Source organism: Salvelinus alpinus, chromosome 8 (assembly GCF_045679555.1).
Source record: "Salvelinus alpinus chromosome 8, SLU_Salpinus.1, whole genome shotgun sequence".
NCBI lineage: Eukaryota > Metazoa > Chordata > Actinopteri > Salmoniformes > Salmonidae > Salvelinus > Salvelinus alpinus.
Window position 1 is genome coordinate 38,193,840 of NC_092093.1, and position 19,727 is coordinate 38,213,566.

General features: G+C 40.6%; 1 protein-coding gene across 1 annotated transcript in view; it reads left to right on the forward strand.

Annotated features, from left to right (window-relative positions):
• The window catches only part of LOC139582255 (interphotoreceptor matrix proteoglycan 2-like), a 32,661-nt gene that overhangs the window by 4,063 nt on the left and 8,871 nt on the right, over positions 1 to 19,727 (forward strand). Inside the window, exons 4-12 of the mRNA XM_071412243.1 lie at positions 488 to 537; positions 750 to 874; positions 4,306 to 4,455; positions 5,398 to 5,456; positions 10,700 to 10,866; positions 10,947 to 11,008; positions 11,096 to 14,624; positions 15,165 to 15,712; positions 19,110 to 19,329. Coding sequence (XP_071268344.1) covers positions 488 to 537; positions 750 to 874; positions 4,306 to 4,455; positions 5,398 to 5,456; positions 10,700 to 10,866; positions 10,947 to 11,008; positions 11,096 to 14,624; positions 15,165 to 15,712; positions 19,110 to 19,329 — 4,910 coding nt within the window. The remainder of the gene's footprint in view (positions 1 to 487; positions 538 to 749; positions 875 to 4,305; positions 4,456 to 5,397; positions 5,457 to 10,699; positions 10,867 to 10,946; positions 11,009 to 11,095; positions 14,625 to 15,164; positions 15,713 to 19,109; positions 19,330 to 19,727) is intronic.

Below are 19,727 nucleotides of genomic sequence, written 5' to 3' on the forward strand. Positions count from 1 at the left end.
TAGTTGTAGGTGGTGCTTTCAAAGTTGGTTATATTATTTATAATTTGAAAGGTAATTTCATCACCTTTTAGAAACACTTGGCAAACAAAGTTTAAAATGTATCAGGGTTTCTTTTTTTAAAGCAATTTATACAGGTAATTCAGATAAGTACCCTAGAGGTCAAAGTTCATGTCACGTGACATAATTACCATAAATTACCATCAAGTATTTACCCAGGTTGTTACTATATACTGTACAGTACAACATCTGCTTTGGTATACTGTACATGTACATGTACTCTTGTATGGTGCTGCTGGTTGAAGACCATTGTATTCTTAAAACAGGTGGAGAGCTTGTGCATTGCCATGGTAATTATCTTGTAAAGTAATTGGGGGATAAGTGCTTGTTGTCAAATGCTGTTTTTCACAAACCATTAGCTTAACCACTCACAGCTGGGCTATTGTGGACAAACATTCATCATTCGTATGATCTACTCTTTCACCTGCAGAGCAGAAGCAGCTGCAACCACAGCAGCACCAGAGGTCACTGAGATAGCAGGTATGGCAAGACACTTTATCAAGATGCACATATCAATAGTTAATCAATGATTTTATAAATCTGCCTTGTATATGTCTGTCTTGCATACAGTATAATTAGATTGTAATGATCTGTTTAGGGAAAAACAAAAACAGCTTAAATGAACAGATTTGGTTTCCTACACAAATGTTTCGGGTATGAGCCCTTCTTCATGACATCGATGATCCGTTTAGGTCCAGAAGAGACCCAGACTGCTGCACCAGAACCACCCACTCCTGTGACCAGCGATGCCAGTGTCCCTGATGCTCCTGAGGATACAGTCGAAGAAGAAGTAGAAGAAGAAACCACTGCTGAGGAGGTAAACGCCATTGACAGTACCTTCAGAAAGTATTCACACCCCTTGACTTTTTCCACATGTTGTATGTACCCTAGAAAGACTCTCAGCTGTTATTGCTGCCAAAGATGATTCTAACATGTATTGACTCAGGGGTGTGAGTCGTTCTGGGTAAGTCTCTAAGAGTATTGCACATCTGGATTGTACAATATTTGCACGTTATTCTTCAAGCTCTGTCAAGTTGGTTGTTGATCATTGCTAGACAGACGTTTTCAAATCTTGCCAACGGAAAATATTCAGACCCCTTGAATTGTTCCACATTTTGTTAAATTAGAGCCTTATTTTAAAATGGATTAAATAGAAAAACAATCCTCAGTAATCTACACACAGTGGCTTCGGAAAGTATTCAGACCCATTGAATTTTTCCACATTTTGTTAAGCCTTATTTTAAAAAATTTGCAAATGTATAAAATATAAAAAACAGATATACCTTATTTACATAAGTATTTAGAACCTTCGCTATGAGACTCGAAATTGAGCTCAGGTGCATCCTGTTTCCATTGATCATCCTTGAGATGTTTCTACATCTTGATTGGAGTCCACCTGTGGTAAATTCAATTGATTGGACATGATTTGGAAAGGCACACACCTGTCTATATAAGGTCTCACAGTTGACAGTGCACGTCAGAGCAAAAACCAAGCCATGAGGACAAAGAAATTGTCCGTAGAGCTCTGAGAAAGGATTGTGTCGAGGCACAGATCTGGGGAAGGGTATCAAAACATGTCTGCAGCATTGAAGGTCCCCAAGAACACAGTGGCCTCCATCATTCTTAAATGGAAGAAGTTTGGAACCACTAAGACTCTTCCTAGAGCTGGCCAAACTGAACAATCATGGAAGAAGGGCCTTGGTCAGGGAGGTGACCAAGAACCTGATGGCCACTCTTACAGAGCTCTAGAGTTCCTCTGTGGAGATAGGAGAACCTTCCAGAAAGACATCCATCTCTGCAGCACTCCACCAATCAGGGCTTTATGGTAGAGTGGCCAGATGGAAGCCACTCCTCAGTAAAAGGCACATGACAGCCCGCTTGGAGTTTGCCAAAGGGCACCTAACGACTCTCAGACCATGAGAAACAAGATTATCTGGTCCGATGAAACCAAGATTGAACTCTTTGGCCTGAATGCCTCACATCTGGAGGAAACCTAGCACCAACCCTACGGTGGCAGCATCATGCTGTGGGGATGTTTTTCAGGGACTGGGAGAATTGTCAGGATCGAGGCAAAGATGAACGGAGCAAAGTACAGAGTGATCCTTGATGAAACCTGCTACAGAGCGCTCAGGACCTCAGACTGGGGCGAAGGTTCACCTTCCAACAGGACAAAGACCCTAAGCACACAGCCAAGACATTGCAGGAGTGGCTTTGGGACAAGTCTCTGAATGTCCTTGAACGGCCCAGGCAGAGCCCGGACTTGAACCCGATTGAACATCTCTGGAGAGACCTGACAATAGCCGTGCAGCAACGCTCCCCATCCAACCTGACAGCGATTGAGAGGATCTGCAGAGAAGCATGCGAGAAACTCCCAAAATACAGGTGTGCCAAGATTTTAGCGTCATACCTAAGACGACTTGATGCTGTAATCGCTGCCAAAAGTGCTTCAACCTTTACTGAGTAAAAGGTCTGAATACTTATGTAAATGTAATTTTTCTATTTTTTATTTTATTTTTTATAAATGTGCAAACATTTATAAAAACTTGTTTTTTGCTTCATCATTATGGGGAATTGTGTGTAGATGGTAAGAAAAATATTTAATCCATGTTGAATTCAAGCTGTAACACAACAAAATGTGTAATAAGTTAAGGGGTATCAATAATTTCTGAAGGTACTGTAGTTTAGGCTAGATGTTAAGATTGCTAACAGCTTGCAGATTGAAAGGAAAGCTGACAGAATGTTTGCTTGTGGTTGCCCAGTCCAGCTGTTGCCTTGTATGTCTCAGACAGAGAGGGTGAGCTGAGAACATTTAGCCATATGGTCTAAAAGCTATCATCTTATAAAATAAATTATCTAACTGCTGTTCCTATTCATCAGGGCAAACCATTGCAGTGAAGTAATATGTATCATATATGCATTTTATATACAGTATACCTTACATATGACCTGTCATAAGACTATGCAATTAATATGATCAAAGTCTACTGAAACGAAATATCTGACTACATAAAGATGATTTAGCTTTATGCAAGAGACTATAGTTGAGTTACAGTAATAAACCATCAGGAAATGTCTGAGAATTGCCGAATTGCCTAAGGCAGATATTTAATGAACATTGTAAAACAGAATGAAATCCAATACAAGGCATACAGCTTAAGTTACAAAACATTAACAAGCATTACAAGGCATTAGTCTAGGAAGATATTTAATGAACATTGTAAAACAGAATGAAATTCCATACAAGGCATAAAGCTTAAGTTACAAAACATTAACAAGCACTACAAGGCATTATTCTAGGCAGATATTTAATGAACATTGTAAAACAGAATGAAATTCCATACAAGGCATAAAGCTTAAGTTACAAAACATTAACAAGCATTACAAGGAATTATTCTAGGCATAAAGATGTCGGAGTTACAAAGCAAAGCATGAACAAAACAGGTCTACTCAGGCAGAAAGGCCGAGCAGCCTAGAAGAGAAACATGTCCAAACAACCTTTCTGTAGAGTGGATAACAGGAGCAAGTGAGAGAAGTAAATACTTTCATTCCATTTATACCAGATCTGAATTATTTGTGTTGAAAATCCATTTTTGACAACCACAGACCAAACCAAAATGAATAAAACTAAGATATCCAATCAGATCGAACCAGCCAACATCCTCTAGGAATGCGGTCACATCTATGTTTGATGACCTGAGGGGGTGGGCTGGGTATACTAGAGAGAAGACATAATTCCTGAGAGGACAAAAGAGATCCTTGCATACAGTGTTGTCAGAGTTCACTCTGACCATTTAGACTTACTACAGAGATCATACATCCATATAGATAGCATCAGTGTTCTCTTCAGGGTACACGTTTCAGATAGAGACCAAACAAGCATCACTAACACACATTTCAATAGTTTATCCGCTGCACACTGTGTGACAGAGAGAGAGAAAGGCATTTTGGCCTCTTGATGGGGACAGGATTGACTGGCCCTTAAGAATGTTCCTTGTGTTCCTGGGCCATTTGCCATGCAGACCCAGAGGTTACAGAGAGCACATATGTTAGGGACGAGCCTACACCATAGCATAATGTTTTGCAAGGGAACACGGAAACGGCTATTTCTTAAGTTCAGGTTGTCCCTCCCTTTTTCAGTCTGTTTTCTTTCCTTTTGATGCTTAATGAATAGGACACTTTTGGTACCTAATCAATAGGGCTCTTTTGGTACCTAATCAATAAGGCCCTGTTTTCTTCCACTGTTTGTAGGACTCTGAGCTGCCCAACATTGTCCCGGAGAACCATGTGGAGGAAATAGTGGAGTTCAGCATTGACCTGGTGGACCCAGGCTACAGGGAACTACTGGACGACCCTGACTCCCCCCAATATGTTGACCTCTCTCATCACCTGCAAGACCAGGTGAGATAATAACCATTGCTGTCATTGTCAAGCCAAATAGAATGGAAATGAGTGACAAGGAGTTGGCATGATGGGGCAAACGGACTGACACTCAGGCTAGTCGAGATACTGCACAGTAGATGGGAAGACTTATGGGAGGCCAGGCTCTGTAGTCTGTATACCCTCTTTATGTCCATCAGTAATGTAAATGTCCCTAAGACCAATGGGCTATCCCATTGAGGTACAGTTTATTCGGTGTCTTGATGTTTTTTTATATGTTTTTAATGTATGCACAGTGCCGTAAACAAATTTTTAATTAAAAATAAAGTCATTATCTTATCAGTGTAACACGATCAACTAACAGATACAGGGACCTGATGCTGTACAGTGTGATCTGTGACACGTTGCTACAAGTGGTACTGTCCTCATGGGTTGTGGCCCTCTGAAGGGGTTTGTGGTAAAGATAATTATAGAATGCCACAGGATCATGAGTCAGAAGCAAAGAAAGTAGATTACTGAGTTGCAACTCATGGATTCTCAACCTGAATACACCAAGGTTCAGTCCCGATCTCCACCCTTCTCCCGAAATATGCACTTACACATTTTCTCGCATTAGATGTTACAATGGTGGAAATTCAATGGACTCTCAAAGCTGGGCGCAGACATCAATTCAACATCTATTCCACGTTGGTTCAAAGACATTTCATTGAAATTACGTGGAAACAACATTGATTCAACCAGTGTGTGCCCAGTGGCAAGTGTCTGCTAAATGTGAGTAACTAAAGATAGAGATATATGAGTGTAAGTGTCCTGTTCATACATTCCCTAACTTACAGTACTTTAGATATCCTCAGATTACATTATGAGAGCTGGTAACCAGTAACATTTGTGCCAACAGAAAACGGCATCATATTTGATTCTGTAATAAACAAGTTTAATTTAGTCCATCTTCTTTTTCAACAGATGCTCCATGTTTTTGACAAGCTCCCAGGATTTAAAGAGATCAGTGTTTTGGGAATCAGGTAAGTCTGTGGCAGACATGAATAATCACATCTGGTGCCTTCGAGCTTAGTTCCAACATTTTGGAGAGCTAATGAGAAAAGCAATAGATTAGGTGAGACAGATGAAAGCCAGGTGAAAGCTGGTAGCTCCACCAGTAGAAATGAAGCACAGCCTCTCACTGCGCTGAGAAATTCATCTCAGACTCAATTTATTTAATCGGACCTTAACTACGTGTTGATTTGGAATGGACTCTGGATTCATTTGAATACAGAACAAGTCCATTCCCACCTAGCTGAAATGCAGTCAAAGTCCAGGAACAGAAAATATTTGAGTGCAGTCCAAGCCATTCTGTCATGCTACAGGCTGTGCTCTTGGCTATGCTGACTGTAGTAAGAACACTTTAGTCATTAGTGTGAACCACATGCATGCCAAAAATACATCTTTCCTTTGAAGGTCATTGTATCTTTACATTCAAATACATGTCACGAGTGAAAAGCACATGTTTGTGATGACACCCGACCAGCAATGAAGGACGTTTTATTTCCTTTGTAGATGATAAATCATTATCACACATACTAATGGCTGACAAGTCATTATATCACATACTAATGGCTGACAAGTCAATAAATCACATACTAATGGCCTCTTTTCTTCCCCCTCTCCAAATCTTAGCGAGGCCCATGAGAGTGAAGGGTAATTTAATTACTGTGATGAGAGCCATCTTGAGTGGTAGCTGCAGTTTCCCTCTGTGTCTGTGCTTGTCCCTGCCAGTCTGCTGCTCCGCTCAGTGTGTATCTGGATCTATCACAAGACCCAGGGAGAGAGGGATCAGATAACCTAAGAGTAAATCTATTTCAATTCAATCACTTTTTGACAGCATCCTTTTTGATTTAAACAAAACTTTTGAATACATGTTTGTCCATGGAAGAAGTGGACAGAAAGTGACTTTTTGGATCTGAATGCCTAAACATTCAGGAGAATAGGGTGCTCAAAGTTTACCCCTTTTGCATACCCCACTAAACCACGAGGCATCCATGTCTTCATCACATCTTCAACCTACGGTTGAGTTTCTTTTTATAAAAACATTAATTATCTAAAAATTGATAAACTCCGACTTTTTTCATATTCGCATATGTTGTAGCTTAGACCTTACTTTACATCATCTGAGCTTTTTGTGTTGTGCCCGCAATTGGTTGAGACACAATGTGCTCTTAAAAACAGGGTGGGTTTAATTTCAATCATAGAAATATAATTAATAGAATGGACCTATCTATCCCTTCAGACCACTGCAATTAACTGATACACCGTTGACATTTAAATTGAATTGATATGTTAACTTCTAATTACAACCACAAAGATGGCTCCCAGTCCACCCTAGAGGTCGACCGATTAATCGGAATGGCCGATTAATTAGGGCCGATTTCAAGTTTTCATAACAAACGGATAATCGGTATTTTTGGACACCGATTTGGCCGATTTTTATATATTTTTATTTTGTTTAACTAGGCAAGTCAGTTAAGAACACATTCTTATTTTCAATGACGGCCTAGGAACGGTGGGTTAACTGCCTTGTTCAGGGGCAGAACGACAGATTTTTACCTTGTCAGCTCGGGGATTCAATCTTGCAACCTTACGGTTAACTAGTCCAACGCTCTAACCACCTGCCTTACATTGCACTCCACGAGGAGCCTGCCTGTTAAGCGAATGCAGTAAGAAGCCAAGGTAAGTTGCTAGCTAGCATTAAACTTATCTTATAAAAAACAATCAATCAATCATAATCACTAGTTAACTACACATGGTTGATGATATTACTAGTTTATCTAGCGTGTCCTGCGTTGCATATAATCGATGCGGTGCGCATTCGCGAAAAAAGGACTGTCGTTGCTCCAACGTGTACCTAACCATAAACATCAATGCCTTTCTTAAAATCAACACACAAGTATATATTTTTAAACCTGCATATTTAGTTAATATTGCCTGCTAACATGAATTTCTTTTAACTAGGGAAATTGTGTCACTTCTCTTGCAACAGAGTCAGGGTATATGCAGCAGTTTGGGCCGTCTGGCTCATTGCGAACTGTGTGAAGACTATTTCTTCCTAACAAAGACAGCCAACTTTGCCAAAAGGGGGATGATTTAACAAAAGCGCATTTGCGAAAAAAGCACAATCGTTGCACGACTGTACCTAACCATAAACATCAATGCCTTTATTAAAATCAATACACAGAAGTATATATTTTTAAACCTGCATATTTAGCTAAAAGAAATACAGGTTAGCAGGCAACATTAACCAGATGAAATTGTGTCACTTCTCTTGCGTTCATTGCACACAGAGTCAGGGTATATGCAACAGTTTGGGCCGCCTGGCTCGTTGCGAACTAATTTGCCAGAATTTTACATAATTATGACATAACATTTAAGGTTGTGCAATGTAACAGGAATATTTAGACTTATGGATGCCACCCGTTAGATGAAATACGGAACGGTTCCGTATTTCACTGAAAGAATAAACGTTTTGTTTTCGAGATGATAGTTGAAGGTATATGAAATATAAATCGTATAGAGAGAAATAGTCCTATAATTCCAATAATAACAACAACCTAAAACTTCTTACCTGGGAATATTGAAGACTCATGTTAAAAGGAACCACCGGCGTTCATATGTTCTCATGTTCTGAGCAAGGAACTTAAACGTTAGCTTTCTTACATGGCACATATTGCACTTTTACTTTCTTCTCCAACACTTTGTTTTTGCATTTTTTAAACCAAATTGAACATGTTTTATTATTTATTTGAGACTAAATTGATTTTATTGATGTATTATATTATGTTATAATAAGTGTTCATTCAGTATTGTATTATTTGTAATTGTCATTATTACAAATAAATAAATAAAATCGGCCGATTAATTGGTATTGGCTTTTTTTGGTCCTCCAATAATCGGTATCGGTATCAGCGTTGAAAAATCATAATCGGTCGACCTCTAGTCCACCCACCATCGAATGTCAACTTAAATGGTCTATTCTATGATATATATTTCTATGATTTCAATAGGTTTCCTATGGAGGATTGAGAGTATAATTTAAAACAACAGATATTCCCATTCAAGTCATTCCTTGATGTGTGGACCTCCAACCATCTTTGTGGTACCATTTGAAAGTTGACATTTACATTTTATTCCCATTTTATTAGCCAAAACATGACACCCACCCTGGATTCAATAGCATGTTGTGTCTCAACCGATGGCGGGCACAACACAAAAACCTCAGATTATGTAAAATAGGGTCTAAGTTACAACATATGTGAATATGGAAAGAATAGGATCAGCTTTAACATTGCAGATAGATTGTGGCTTCTATCAATGTAACCGTCTGCATAATTTCCAATCACCCATATATATATATTTTGGATAATTAACGTTTAAGAAAAAAAAAGACATATTTATCAAAATAAAAATAAATCAAGAAATAATACAATGGTTTAACAACCCTGTGCTTTCTAATGATGTCAACCTCAACCATTTATATTTTCCATTAATGAAGACATGAATGTCTCATGCTATGGTGGGGTATGCAAAATAGGTAAACTTTCAGCATCTTTATCGCTTGAATGTTTTGGCGTTCAGGTCCAAAAAGTCACTTTCTGAGCACTTCTACAAATCACAAATATGTATGGAAGGTTTCGTTCAAATCAAAAGGGCTGCTTTAAAAAAGTGATTGAATTCAAATGGATTTTCTCCTAAACAAACAGCAACTCGGCAATAGAGATTAATAGAGAGTAATGGCGTCTTTTTGTAGGCACAAACTCAGCTATGGTTTATTGAACAAAGCCTATGTCAAAATTTAGTAAAAAATAAAATAAAGACCGAAAATAAGGTCTGTGGTAAACATAAGCTCAGGAGATCAAATCTACGTTTTGTTCTATGCTATAATCTTCATCAGCTAACATCACTATTTGTGAATTTTGAAGCATTTGTGAAAATGTCAAAAATAATAGACAGAGGCTTCATAATTCATAAAGGTCATGTTAACTGACTGACGTTATCTCATAGAACAAAACATATAAGATCTCATAAGCCTGTGTTAACCTCAGACCTTATTTTCGGCATTTATTCCAAAACCCTATTCTTTCGCCATTCATTTTGCCCATAGGAATGGCTGAACGAACCAGAGGTAAATCATTTCTGGTTTTTAGGACTATAAGCTGGCGAGCTCTATTACTCGGCTGTTTTTGCACTGCAGCCATGATGGGCCAATGCATCAACCAGGGACATTGTTGAGAAATGGCGACCAAAGTCAGCTGAAAAAGGGACTCATTTTTCTCCCTTTCTGTAGCTCATTTAAAGGGATACTTTGGGATTTTGGCAATGAGGCCCTCTATCTACTTCCCCAGAATCAGATGAACTCGTGGGTACCATATTTATGTCTCTGTGTCCAGTATGAAGGAAGTTAGAGGTACTGTAGTTTTGTAAGCCAATGCTAAGTAGCATTAGCACATTGACTGGAAGTCCATGTGCTATCTGCTAGCATGCTAGTAGCATACCAGTAGATTTCCAGTCATTGAGCTAATGCTAGTTAGCAATTTCTCTAGCGCTACTTCCTTCAAACTGCATGCAGACATAAAAATGATATCCACGAGTTCATCTGACTCTGGAGAAGTAGATGGAGGGCCTTGTTGCCAAAATCACAAAGTATCCTTTTTGGGTTAACAAGGTTTTCATAGGCTTCTTCATCTTAGGATGGAAGGCAAGTAAGTAGTGCAATACAAAGCCCTGTGTGAATAGAATAATTGCTGAGTTGATCCCTCCCTAATTTGCGGGCCCTGTGGTGGCCAGTGCTGTCACATGCAATAATAGCCCGCTTCACTAATCTGATAAAGGATACACAACTCATTCGACCTTGGCATCTTCACTGTTCACAAAAACAAAAAGGAAAGAAATTGATGTATCAACATTGATGTATCATTGCTATTAATCCCATTGAACTAATATGTTTACCCTCCGGCTTCTGCATTGACAGAGCTGAATATTGCTAAATCTTTTAAGTGTCATTAAAATCTGCAAGAAAAAAGTGGTTGATTTCCATGCTCTGCATTTCAAGTATACTACTTTTCAATTGATCTTGACTCTCCAATTCTTAAACCTGCCAGGGGATTGCTTTGTTTTTAGTTGATAGTTAATTGCTTAAAGTGTATATAGATCTGTATAATACAGTAATCACCAGCTACTCTTATTTTCTCTCATACAATATATTCTTCTTTTTCAGACCTGGAGGAGTGACAGTGCACTATTCTTTGGTCTTTCAGACAATTTCAGAGGATGACACAGGGACTCCAGTGTCAGCTGTGCCCAGCCTGCGGGAAATGGTGGCCAAGGCTTTGAGTGAAGAGGCCTCTCTGCCAGTGGATCTACAGTCATTAAACTTTGAACCAGGTAGCCAAATCACTGTGAATAAGGTATGTTATATTTTTGAAATACATGTTTTGCATTGGTTGTTGTACGTCTTTCCACAGTAAAAGGGATTCCACCAACTACAACACCTGTTAAGGAAGCTGTCGAGGAAACGATTGAAGATGTAAGTACTGGCTTATTAATCTAGACTACCAATGGTAAAATACCATACTTTGCATCAACATGCTTTTTTTGTCTGTTTCATCAACAGTCCAGTGAGCCAGCTTTCCACAACGAACTGGACATATCCACAGATGAGCCAGAGATTGCTATGGAGAAGCCTCGTCTGGATGTTCCACTTGGCCCTGTGGAAAAGGAAAATGCGCTCGTCACCCTCCTGGACTCTACAGATATGCCAGATAAAGAAGAAGCAGCAGCACCACCAGAGAGAGGAGATGTGCCCTACATCTACATGGATACTAGTGATGAATTAGTGGAGAGTGAATCTGAAGCAACAACTGAACCAGAGGAAGAGGTGCCATTTATCACACACATGATTGAAACCATTCAAGCCATTGATGAGGGAACTGGTGAGCTTGTAAGAGACTATTTCCCAACCTCTCCTGCTGAGGGATACCCTGAGCCACCTTTTGGTAATTTAGTCCCTACTAATGGGTACCCTGTTTTACCCCATGAGGATTTGGATATTACCTCCGCTCCTGAAATAAAAAGTATAGAAACTAATGCTCCAGCTAAACTCCTTCCTAACTTGATATCAGAGGAGGAGGCTGTTGTTGAGAAGGAGGCTGAGCCTACTCCAACCACTCAGATTAAGCTTACCACAGCCATTGCCACTGAGGAAGAGGTATCTAACCCTGGATTACCTGTGACGACTCTCTCAGCCATCACAGATCAGCCTGCCACTGAAGCAATAGAGGACTTTGAAGATGAGGATGATATTATCCATATTCCGATTGAAGGGGAAGAGGTTGAGGAACCAGAACCTGAGGATGAGGTATTTGAGGAACCAGAGCCTGAGGAAGAAGTAGTTGAACCAGAACCTGAGGAAGAAGTAGTTGAACCAGAACCTGAGGAAGAAGTAGTTGAACCAGAACCTGAGGAAGAGGTAGTTGAACCAGAACCTGAGGAAGAAGTAGTTGAACCAGAACCTGAGGAAGAAGTAGTTGAACCAGAACCTGAGGAAGAGGTAGTTGAGATCTCGGAACCTGAAAAAGAGGTAGTTGTGGAACCAGAACCTGAGGATGAGGTATTTGAGGAACCAGAGCCCAATGAATATGTAGTTGAAGATCCAGAACCTGAGGCAGATGTAGATGAGGAACCAGAACCTGGTGAAAAGGTAAATGAGGTCTCGGAACCTGAGGAAGAGGTAGTTGAGGTCTTGGAACCTGAGGAAGAAGTAGTTGAACCAGAACCTGAGGAAGAGGTAGTTGAGGTGTCAGAACCTGAAAAAGAGGTTCTTGAGGAGCTACAAACTGAGGAAGAGGCGGTTGAGGTCTCGGAACCTGAGAAAGAGGTAGTTGAGGAACTAGAACCTGATGAAGAGGTAGTTGAGGAACCAGAGGAAGAGGTAGTTGAGCTCTTGGAACCTGAGGAAGAGGTAGTTGAGGAACTAGAACCTGAGGAAGAGGTAGTTGAGGTCTCGGAACCTGAGAAAGAGGTAGTTGTGGAACCAGAAACTGAGGAAGAGGTATTTGAGGAACCAGAACTTGAGGAAGAGGTAGTTGAAGAACCGGAGCCCAAGGAAGATGCAGTTGAGGAACCAGAACCTGAGGTAGAGGTAGATGAGGTCTTTGTAGTTGAGAACTTGGAACCTGAGGAAGAGGTAGCTGAGGAACTAGAACCTGGTGAAAAGATAGATGAGGTCTCGGAACCTGAGGAAGAAGTAGTTGACGAACTTGAACCTGGGGAAGAGGTAGTTGAGTTGTCAGAACCTGAGAAAGAGGTACTTGAGGAACTACAAACTGAGGAAGAGGTAGTTGAGGAACCAGAGGAAGAGGTAGTTGAGCTCTTGGAACCTGAGGAAGAGGTACTTGAGGAAATAGAACCTGAGGAAGAGGTAGTTGAGGAACCAGAGGAAGAGGTAGTTGAGCTCTTGGAACCTGAGGAAGACGTAGTTGAGGAACTAAAACCTGAGGAACCAGTAGTTGAGGAACCAGAGCCTGAGGAAGAGGTAGTTGAGGAACCAAAGCTTGAGGAAGCGGTAGTTGAGGAACTAGAACCTGAGGAAGAGGTAGTTGAGGAATTAGAACCTGAGGAAGAGGTAATTAAGGAGCCTGAGGAAAATGTCATTGAGAAACCAGAGCCTGATGAAGAGGTAGTTGAAAAACCAGAGGAAGAGGTAGTTGAGGAACCAGAACATGAGGAAGAGGTAGTTGAGGAAGCAGAACCTGAAGAAAAGGTAATTGAGGTTTCGGAACATGAGGAAAAGGTAGTTGAGAAAACAGAAGAAGAGGTTGTTGAGGAACTAGAACCTGAGGAAGCGGTTGTTGAGGAACTAGAACCTGAGGAAGCGGTTGTTGAGGAACTAGGACCCGAGGAAGCAGTTGTTGCGGAACTAGAACCCGAGGAAGAGGTAGTTGAGGAACTAGAACCTGAAGAAGAGGTAGTTAAGGAACCAGAGTCTGAGGAAGAGGTAGTTGAGGAACCAAAGCCTGAAGAGGTAGTTGAGGAACCAAAGCCTGAAGAAGAGGTAGTTGAGGAACCAAAGCCTGAAGAAGAGGTAGTTGAGGAACCAGACCCAGAGGATGAGGTAGTTGCAAAACCAGAACATGAGGAGGAGGTAATTGAGAAATCAGAGCCTGAGGAAGACATAGTTGAGGAACCAGAGCCTGAGGAAGAGGTAGTTGAGGAACTAAAACCTGAGGAAGAGGTTGTTGAGGAACTAGAACCTGAGGAAGCGGTAGTTGAGGAACTAGAACCTGAGAAAGCGGTAGTTGAGGAACTAGAACCTGCGGAAGAGGTAGTTGAGGAACTAGAACCTGAGGAAGCGGTAGTTGAGGAACTAGAACCTGCGGAAGAGGTATTTGAGGAACTAGAACCTGAGGAAGAGGTAGTTGAGGAACCAGAGCCTGAGGAAGAGGTAATTGAGGTCTTGGAACATGAGGAAAAGGTAGTTGAGGAACCAGAGGTTGAGGTTGTTGAAGAACCAGAATATGAGGAAAGGGTAATTGAGGAATCAGAGCCTGAGGAAGACATAGTTGAGGAACCAGAGCCTGAGGAAGCGGTAGTTGAGGAACTAGAACCTGAGGAAGAGGTAGTTGAGGAACCAGAGCCTGAGGAAGAGGTAGTTGAGGAACCAGACCCAGAGGATGAGGTAGTTGAAGAACCAGAATATGAGGAAGAGGTAGTTGAGGAACCAGAGCCTGAGGAAGAGGTAGTTGAGGAACCAGGACCTGAGGAAGAGGTAGTTGGGGTCTCGGAACCTGAGGAAGAGGAAGTTGAAGAACCAACGCCTAAGGAAGAGGAAGTTGAAGAACTGGAGCCTGAGGAAGAGGTAGTTGAAGATCCAGAACCTGAGGAAGAGGTAGTTGAGGAAACACAGCTTGAGGAAAATATTAGTGAGCCACCAGCTGAAGAAATTAAAATCATCCAACCTGTGGATTCTTTAGAGGACACTCTATTTGGAGAGGAAACCTGGAAACCTGATCCTGTTGAAGAGGACAATATTGTCCCAATAGAAGACCAGTCAGCTGAGGAGGACATGGAGAAACCGTTGCCTGAATACCACGGGTATGAGGACAGCTATCCTGAAGAAGCTGTTGATACTGTGGAAGAAACAGGTGAGTATTGTAGGTTATAAAGGCTGTTATAGACCAGTAAAGACCAGATAACAGGCATATATAATTAAACATTTTCAACAATAAATGTTGTTGCTAGAGGAGTGCAGTTGCATCACAACTAATAATTACAGTCCGGCCCAGGGAGGAGATGTATTAATGGTCTATATTTGGACTGAATCCTGTGCTGCCTGCTGATGAATCTTTTGTCGTGTTTATCATTTTGTATGCAGTAAACACAAGGCTTTTGACAATTCATTCATTACCGATGCTTATACCGCTGAGAGATACTTTATCAAATGATGCTGATTGATTTTAATAAAATAAATCAGACAAATATTATTCACTGCAAGGCCCCGGCAGAAATTAATGGCTCGTCTGGAACGGTTTCATTCCAGCAGTCATATAGGGAATGAAGTTCCACATTCAGTATAAAGCAGGATAATGTATTATGTATTGGACAGTTGGCAGGCATTTGCAGTATGGGTAAAACACACTTGTGATGGTTAATGACTTATTGAAATATCCTCTCCTATTACAAAGATGACACAGCAGAGGTCAGTGAAGTGGAAGTTGCTCCATTGCCAGAGGAGGGTGAAGAGAAGATAGCAATGATAGCAGAACCCATCCCTGACTCTACGTCAACACCACCTGCAGAATCTGACACTGTGCCTGTGGTAGATGTAACAGAGTCACCTTCAGAGTTAGAGCTTATGGTGGATACTGAGGAGCCTGAGGTGGTTGTTATCGATGAAGAGGCTGAAGAGGAGGTCGTAGAGGTCTCAGAACCTGAGGACGAGCGTGTGCAAGACCTTGCAGACGAACTTGACCAAATGGACCTGGTGAGCACAGAGCCCATTAACCTTCCAGAGGCCAGTGGATACTCATTGGCTCCTGAGGAGCACCCCGTCGAAACCACAGCTTCTCCACCACTGAGATACCTGACCACTCCCTCCATGACCACGGCGAGTAAAGGCAGGGAGCTGGTGGTGTTCTTCAGTCTACGGGTTACTAACATGAGGTTCTCAGATGACCTCTTCAACAAGAGCTCTTCAGAATACAGATCCCTGGAGAACACCTTTTTGGAACTGGTGAGTGAGAATGATATATGTTCATAAAGGGGGGAATTCCGACCCAAGTTAAGTGTGTAAATGGAACATAATTCCCTTATTTCTCTTTACACTTATTCTGACCTGGAATCTAAGCGTGAGAATAGCATTCTATTCATCCGCTATTCGTTTGGGGTGGAGATTAAGGAAATGAAGGTGTGACGGAAGTGTGTCTACAGATACACTGTATTCTGACCTTGACTTAATTCCCTCATAATTCCACAATCTTTATTCGTGATGAAGCGATGAATGAGGTCGAGCAACCTGTCCGTTTCAAGTGGAATAACATCTACTTTATTGTTGTTCAATAGGAATAACATCATTCTCCATGCACTGTCATTTACAAATTGATAAGCGCTATTGATAAGAGCTAGCTAAATTAGTAAACTGTTTGGATAAGGGGATTGTAAATATCAATGACAATTGTTTTAGATCTATTTTACCTTATGATCGCTGGAGACAAATGTGAAAACAGTCGTACAGTACGGCAGCAAACTGTAACATATCAACATATCACCTCTTCCATAGGGACATTTATGAAATACTGGCCTTATAACCTTGCAGGGATGACATTTGGAGACCCAAGCTATAGGCTTCTGTAGCCATGAACAAATGACATAACACCAAACCTACTGAGTTGATTTATGATTTGCAGAATGTTTTAATTATATGTCTGAAATTTTACAATTTGAATTGTGTTAAATATTACCCAGTATCGGTAGCCTTTCTTTCCTCTGTAATCTTTGTGTGGTTGTGCCGGAGGATCGCTAGCCATAGTGGATCATATTAGGCTAACGTATTCCAAGCTGTGCAATAATTTGGGACATGTAGCCTATTTGAATCCTTATGGAACACAGACCATACGTAGCAGTTTAAACCTGGAGATTGGACGGTTGTCATCACAGTTCCATTATTAGTGAGGATTATTATTGTAGATTTATAGGACTACTGTTTCACCCCTATTGTACTCTTTTCTCACCTTCCAATATTTAAAGGATTTAACAATTGAATATGTCAACTTTCAGGATGAATACTGTATTTTTGATTCACCAATATATTTACTGTGTAAAGGTTCTCCAAACCTCTTATTATTATTCATAAATATTTTCCGAACCCTAAATAATATACAAGATCAGAGTATTTTTAAATCTACCAACAGGTGCTGAAAAGGAGATGAATATGCATGTATTTACATGGCTTTCTTCCATTGATCCCTAATATTCTGAACTGTTCTCTCCATATTCTAGTGAGTCTGTTGAGAAAATGTAGATTAAAAGGTATGGGACTCGCGGTCACGGACGGTAATGACACAGCCTGGGATCGAACTCCAGGCTGTAGTGACGCCACAGCGATGCGATGCAGTGCCTTTTTTCTTTAGCAAATGCATCAATTCAGCTATGTTAATTTTTTAAGAGTGACGTCCATATTTAAAGGCCTGCATTTTGCATGACTCCTTTTTCCTCTGACTAAACTGACGTGCCTGCTTTAACGTTGAGTGAATTTAGCAACGAGTCATAAGATAGCAGATTTAGCTTTCAGGATAAGGTACATTGAAATGATGCAGCTGATGGGTATATTGTTTGTGAAAGTATACGCATAGCTAACCTTTCTTCACCTTTCTCTTGAGCTTGACATGTTAGATAGGAATACTCTATTAGCGGCCGTTAATGATTGGTTGTATCATCAACAGATGATTTACATCGATTAGATTTACTTATGCACATAAGTCGAATAACATGTCTCACTTTCACGCGGAAACGACTGCACCGTTCCCCTCGGTATACAGTGCAATGACTCAGCTTACAGTTAAATACGTTGTAGAAGATGACGGCTGCCATCTTGAGAACCGAGCACGTAGACACTGCTCTGGTTCCTTTTGACGTGATAAGATGTGGGAGAGAGAGAGAGAGCGAGAGAGATGAAATGTTTCCTATGTCCAACCAATTTTTGTTGTTGCTGTCATTGATTTGCTGTCACTATGTCATTGACCCCATAGCTTCATCACTAAAAGCGTGCCGGTAACCCCTCAGCCTCTCCACATGTACAGACTCCACTGGAATAGTTTGTTTGGGCTAATTTCAGGCTTCAAAAATAACGCTATTTGTAAATTGAAGGGCCAGACTCTCTGAGAAGTTAATGGATTTGAAATGCCGGGCTCATTGTAAACATATGCACGTTCTGTATGTGGATAAATGAATGATAGAGCCATTATGACCAGCTGCATCATAATAACATGATACTTCAACACAAAATGCTCCATAGAGCCTGATCTGATCTATACTGCACCTGTAGAGCCTTAACTATTCTGACTATTGTGTTAAACACACATGATATACGATACATGTGAATGAAACAGGACTGTAAGAGGCGTGGTTATTAATAAAGAAGAGTGTAGGCCTAGATGTACATTGTCTATTTAGCACAGAGTGACCCCTCATGTGGTACTTTCCATTTTATTCAAGCTACAATACACATCTGTGTTTCACTTTATAGGAGCAATTCAACCCCAAGGGACACAGAGAAACAAAGTAGTTAAATGTTGTGTTCCAATTTGAATCAGATTCCCAGCTATGCAGGCAACCTTTAAGGTGTTTCAACTCTTGAGGATATGTATTTTCGAAAGATATGGCACTTCGCTCACAATTTGTGCATAATTAACATATAATTGCAGAGTGGGTTTTGCTCTCTGTTTGTCTAAAATGGTAGCTTTGAATCCCTTTGACAAAACCAAGAAGTGAGAAAAACTATAAGGAAGATTGCTGTGCTGACAACAAAAGTCTGATGAACTGCCAAGCTCCGAGATCTCAACCAGCATCAAAGCTGTCCTAAGTTTCCCTCCAAAGATCAAAAACTATTCAATGTGCTGCCTGCCAGTAATGGTTCTACATTCAATATTTTCAATTGAAAGAAATAACTGAAGGCAAAGTTTTTTTCCCCCCGGACTTGTCTGATCTATGCTCAGGAGCCGAGGAATTACATCCTTTTAAATGGTTTATTCAACTCCGAGGGAAGGTGCTGGTTTTGACCTGGCTTAGACCTGGTTTAGACCTGGTATTATCACTTCATGGCTTTGAATAATGGGACACTGCCACACCGGTCACAAGTAGAGGATTTTAGTATGAGGGCTTTGTTACACTTCAATAGTGTATAAAAACATGGGGTGTAGCAGGTAGAACTCTTTGAACTACCACATGGTAATTACGGACAGTGATTAAAAATGTCAGTGTTATGAGAAAGTCGTTCAAATAAGTGAAGGCCAATAATCTCTTTCTATGCCTAAGAGAAAAAAGTTAAACACATTGGAAACATTTAAATGTCAATTGAAAATAATTTGTCCTCAACGCTTTAGTCACTTTTGGCTTATCTCGTTTCTGTTCAGCTGCTGCCTTACCTGCAGTCCAATCTAACAGGATTCAAGAAGCTAGAGATTCTTAACTTCAGGAATGGCAGCATTGTGGTCAACAGCAAGATGAAGTTCACCAAGTCAGTGCCATACAACGTGACCCAGGCCGTCCACTGTGTCCTGGAAGACTTCTGCAACGCTGCAGCCATGAGACTCAACATTGAGATTGACAGTCACTCTCTGGACATAGAGCCTGGTACGAGACGAGGCCCGGGTTGTGTCCCAAATGGCACCCTATTCCATATATAGTGCACTACTTTTGCCCATAGGCAGGGCCCATAGGTAGGGCCCTGGTCAAAAGTAGTGCAATACATAGGAATAGCGTGCCATTTCAGACTGCAGTTACACTCATTTCAAGATGTTTACAGAATGAAATACATAACAAATATACTGTAGTAACAGTCTAATGAATGAAAACATTTTGCATGGAGACTATTACAGCTTTAAAGAATAAAAGCACTTTTATCGTAGACTACAAATTGGCGAGTGTAAAATCTATCGAATGCAATGTTCCATCATTGCTAGACTTTTCATTAGCTAAAGTGCTAAACCTTCAAATTAAATTCAGACAAAAAGAGGAAAACCACATTAAAA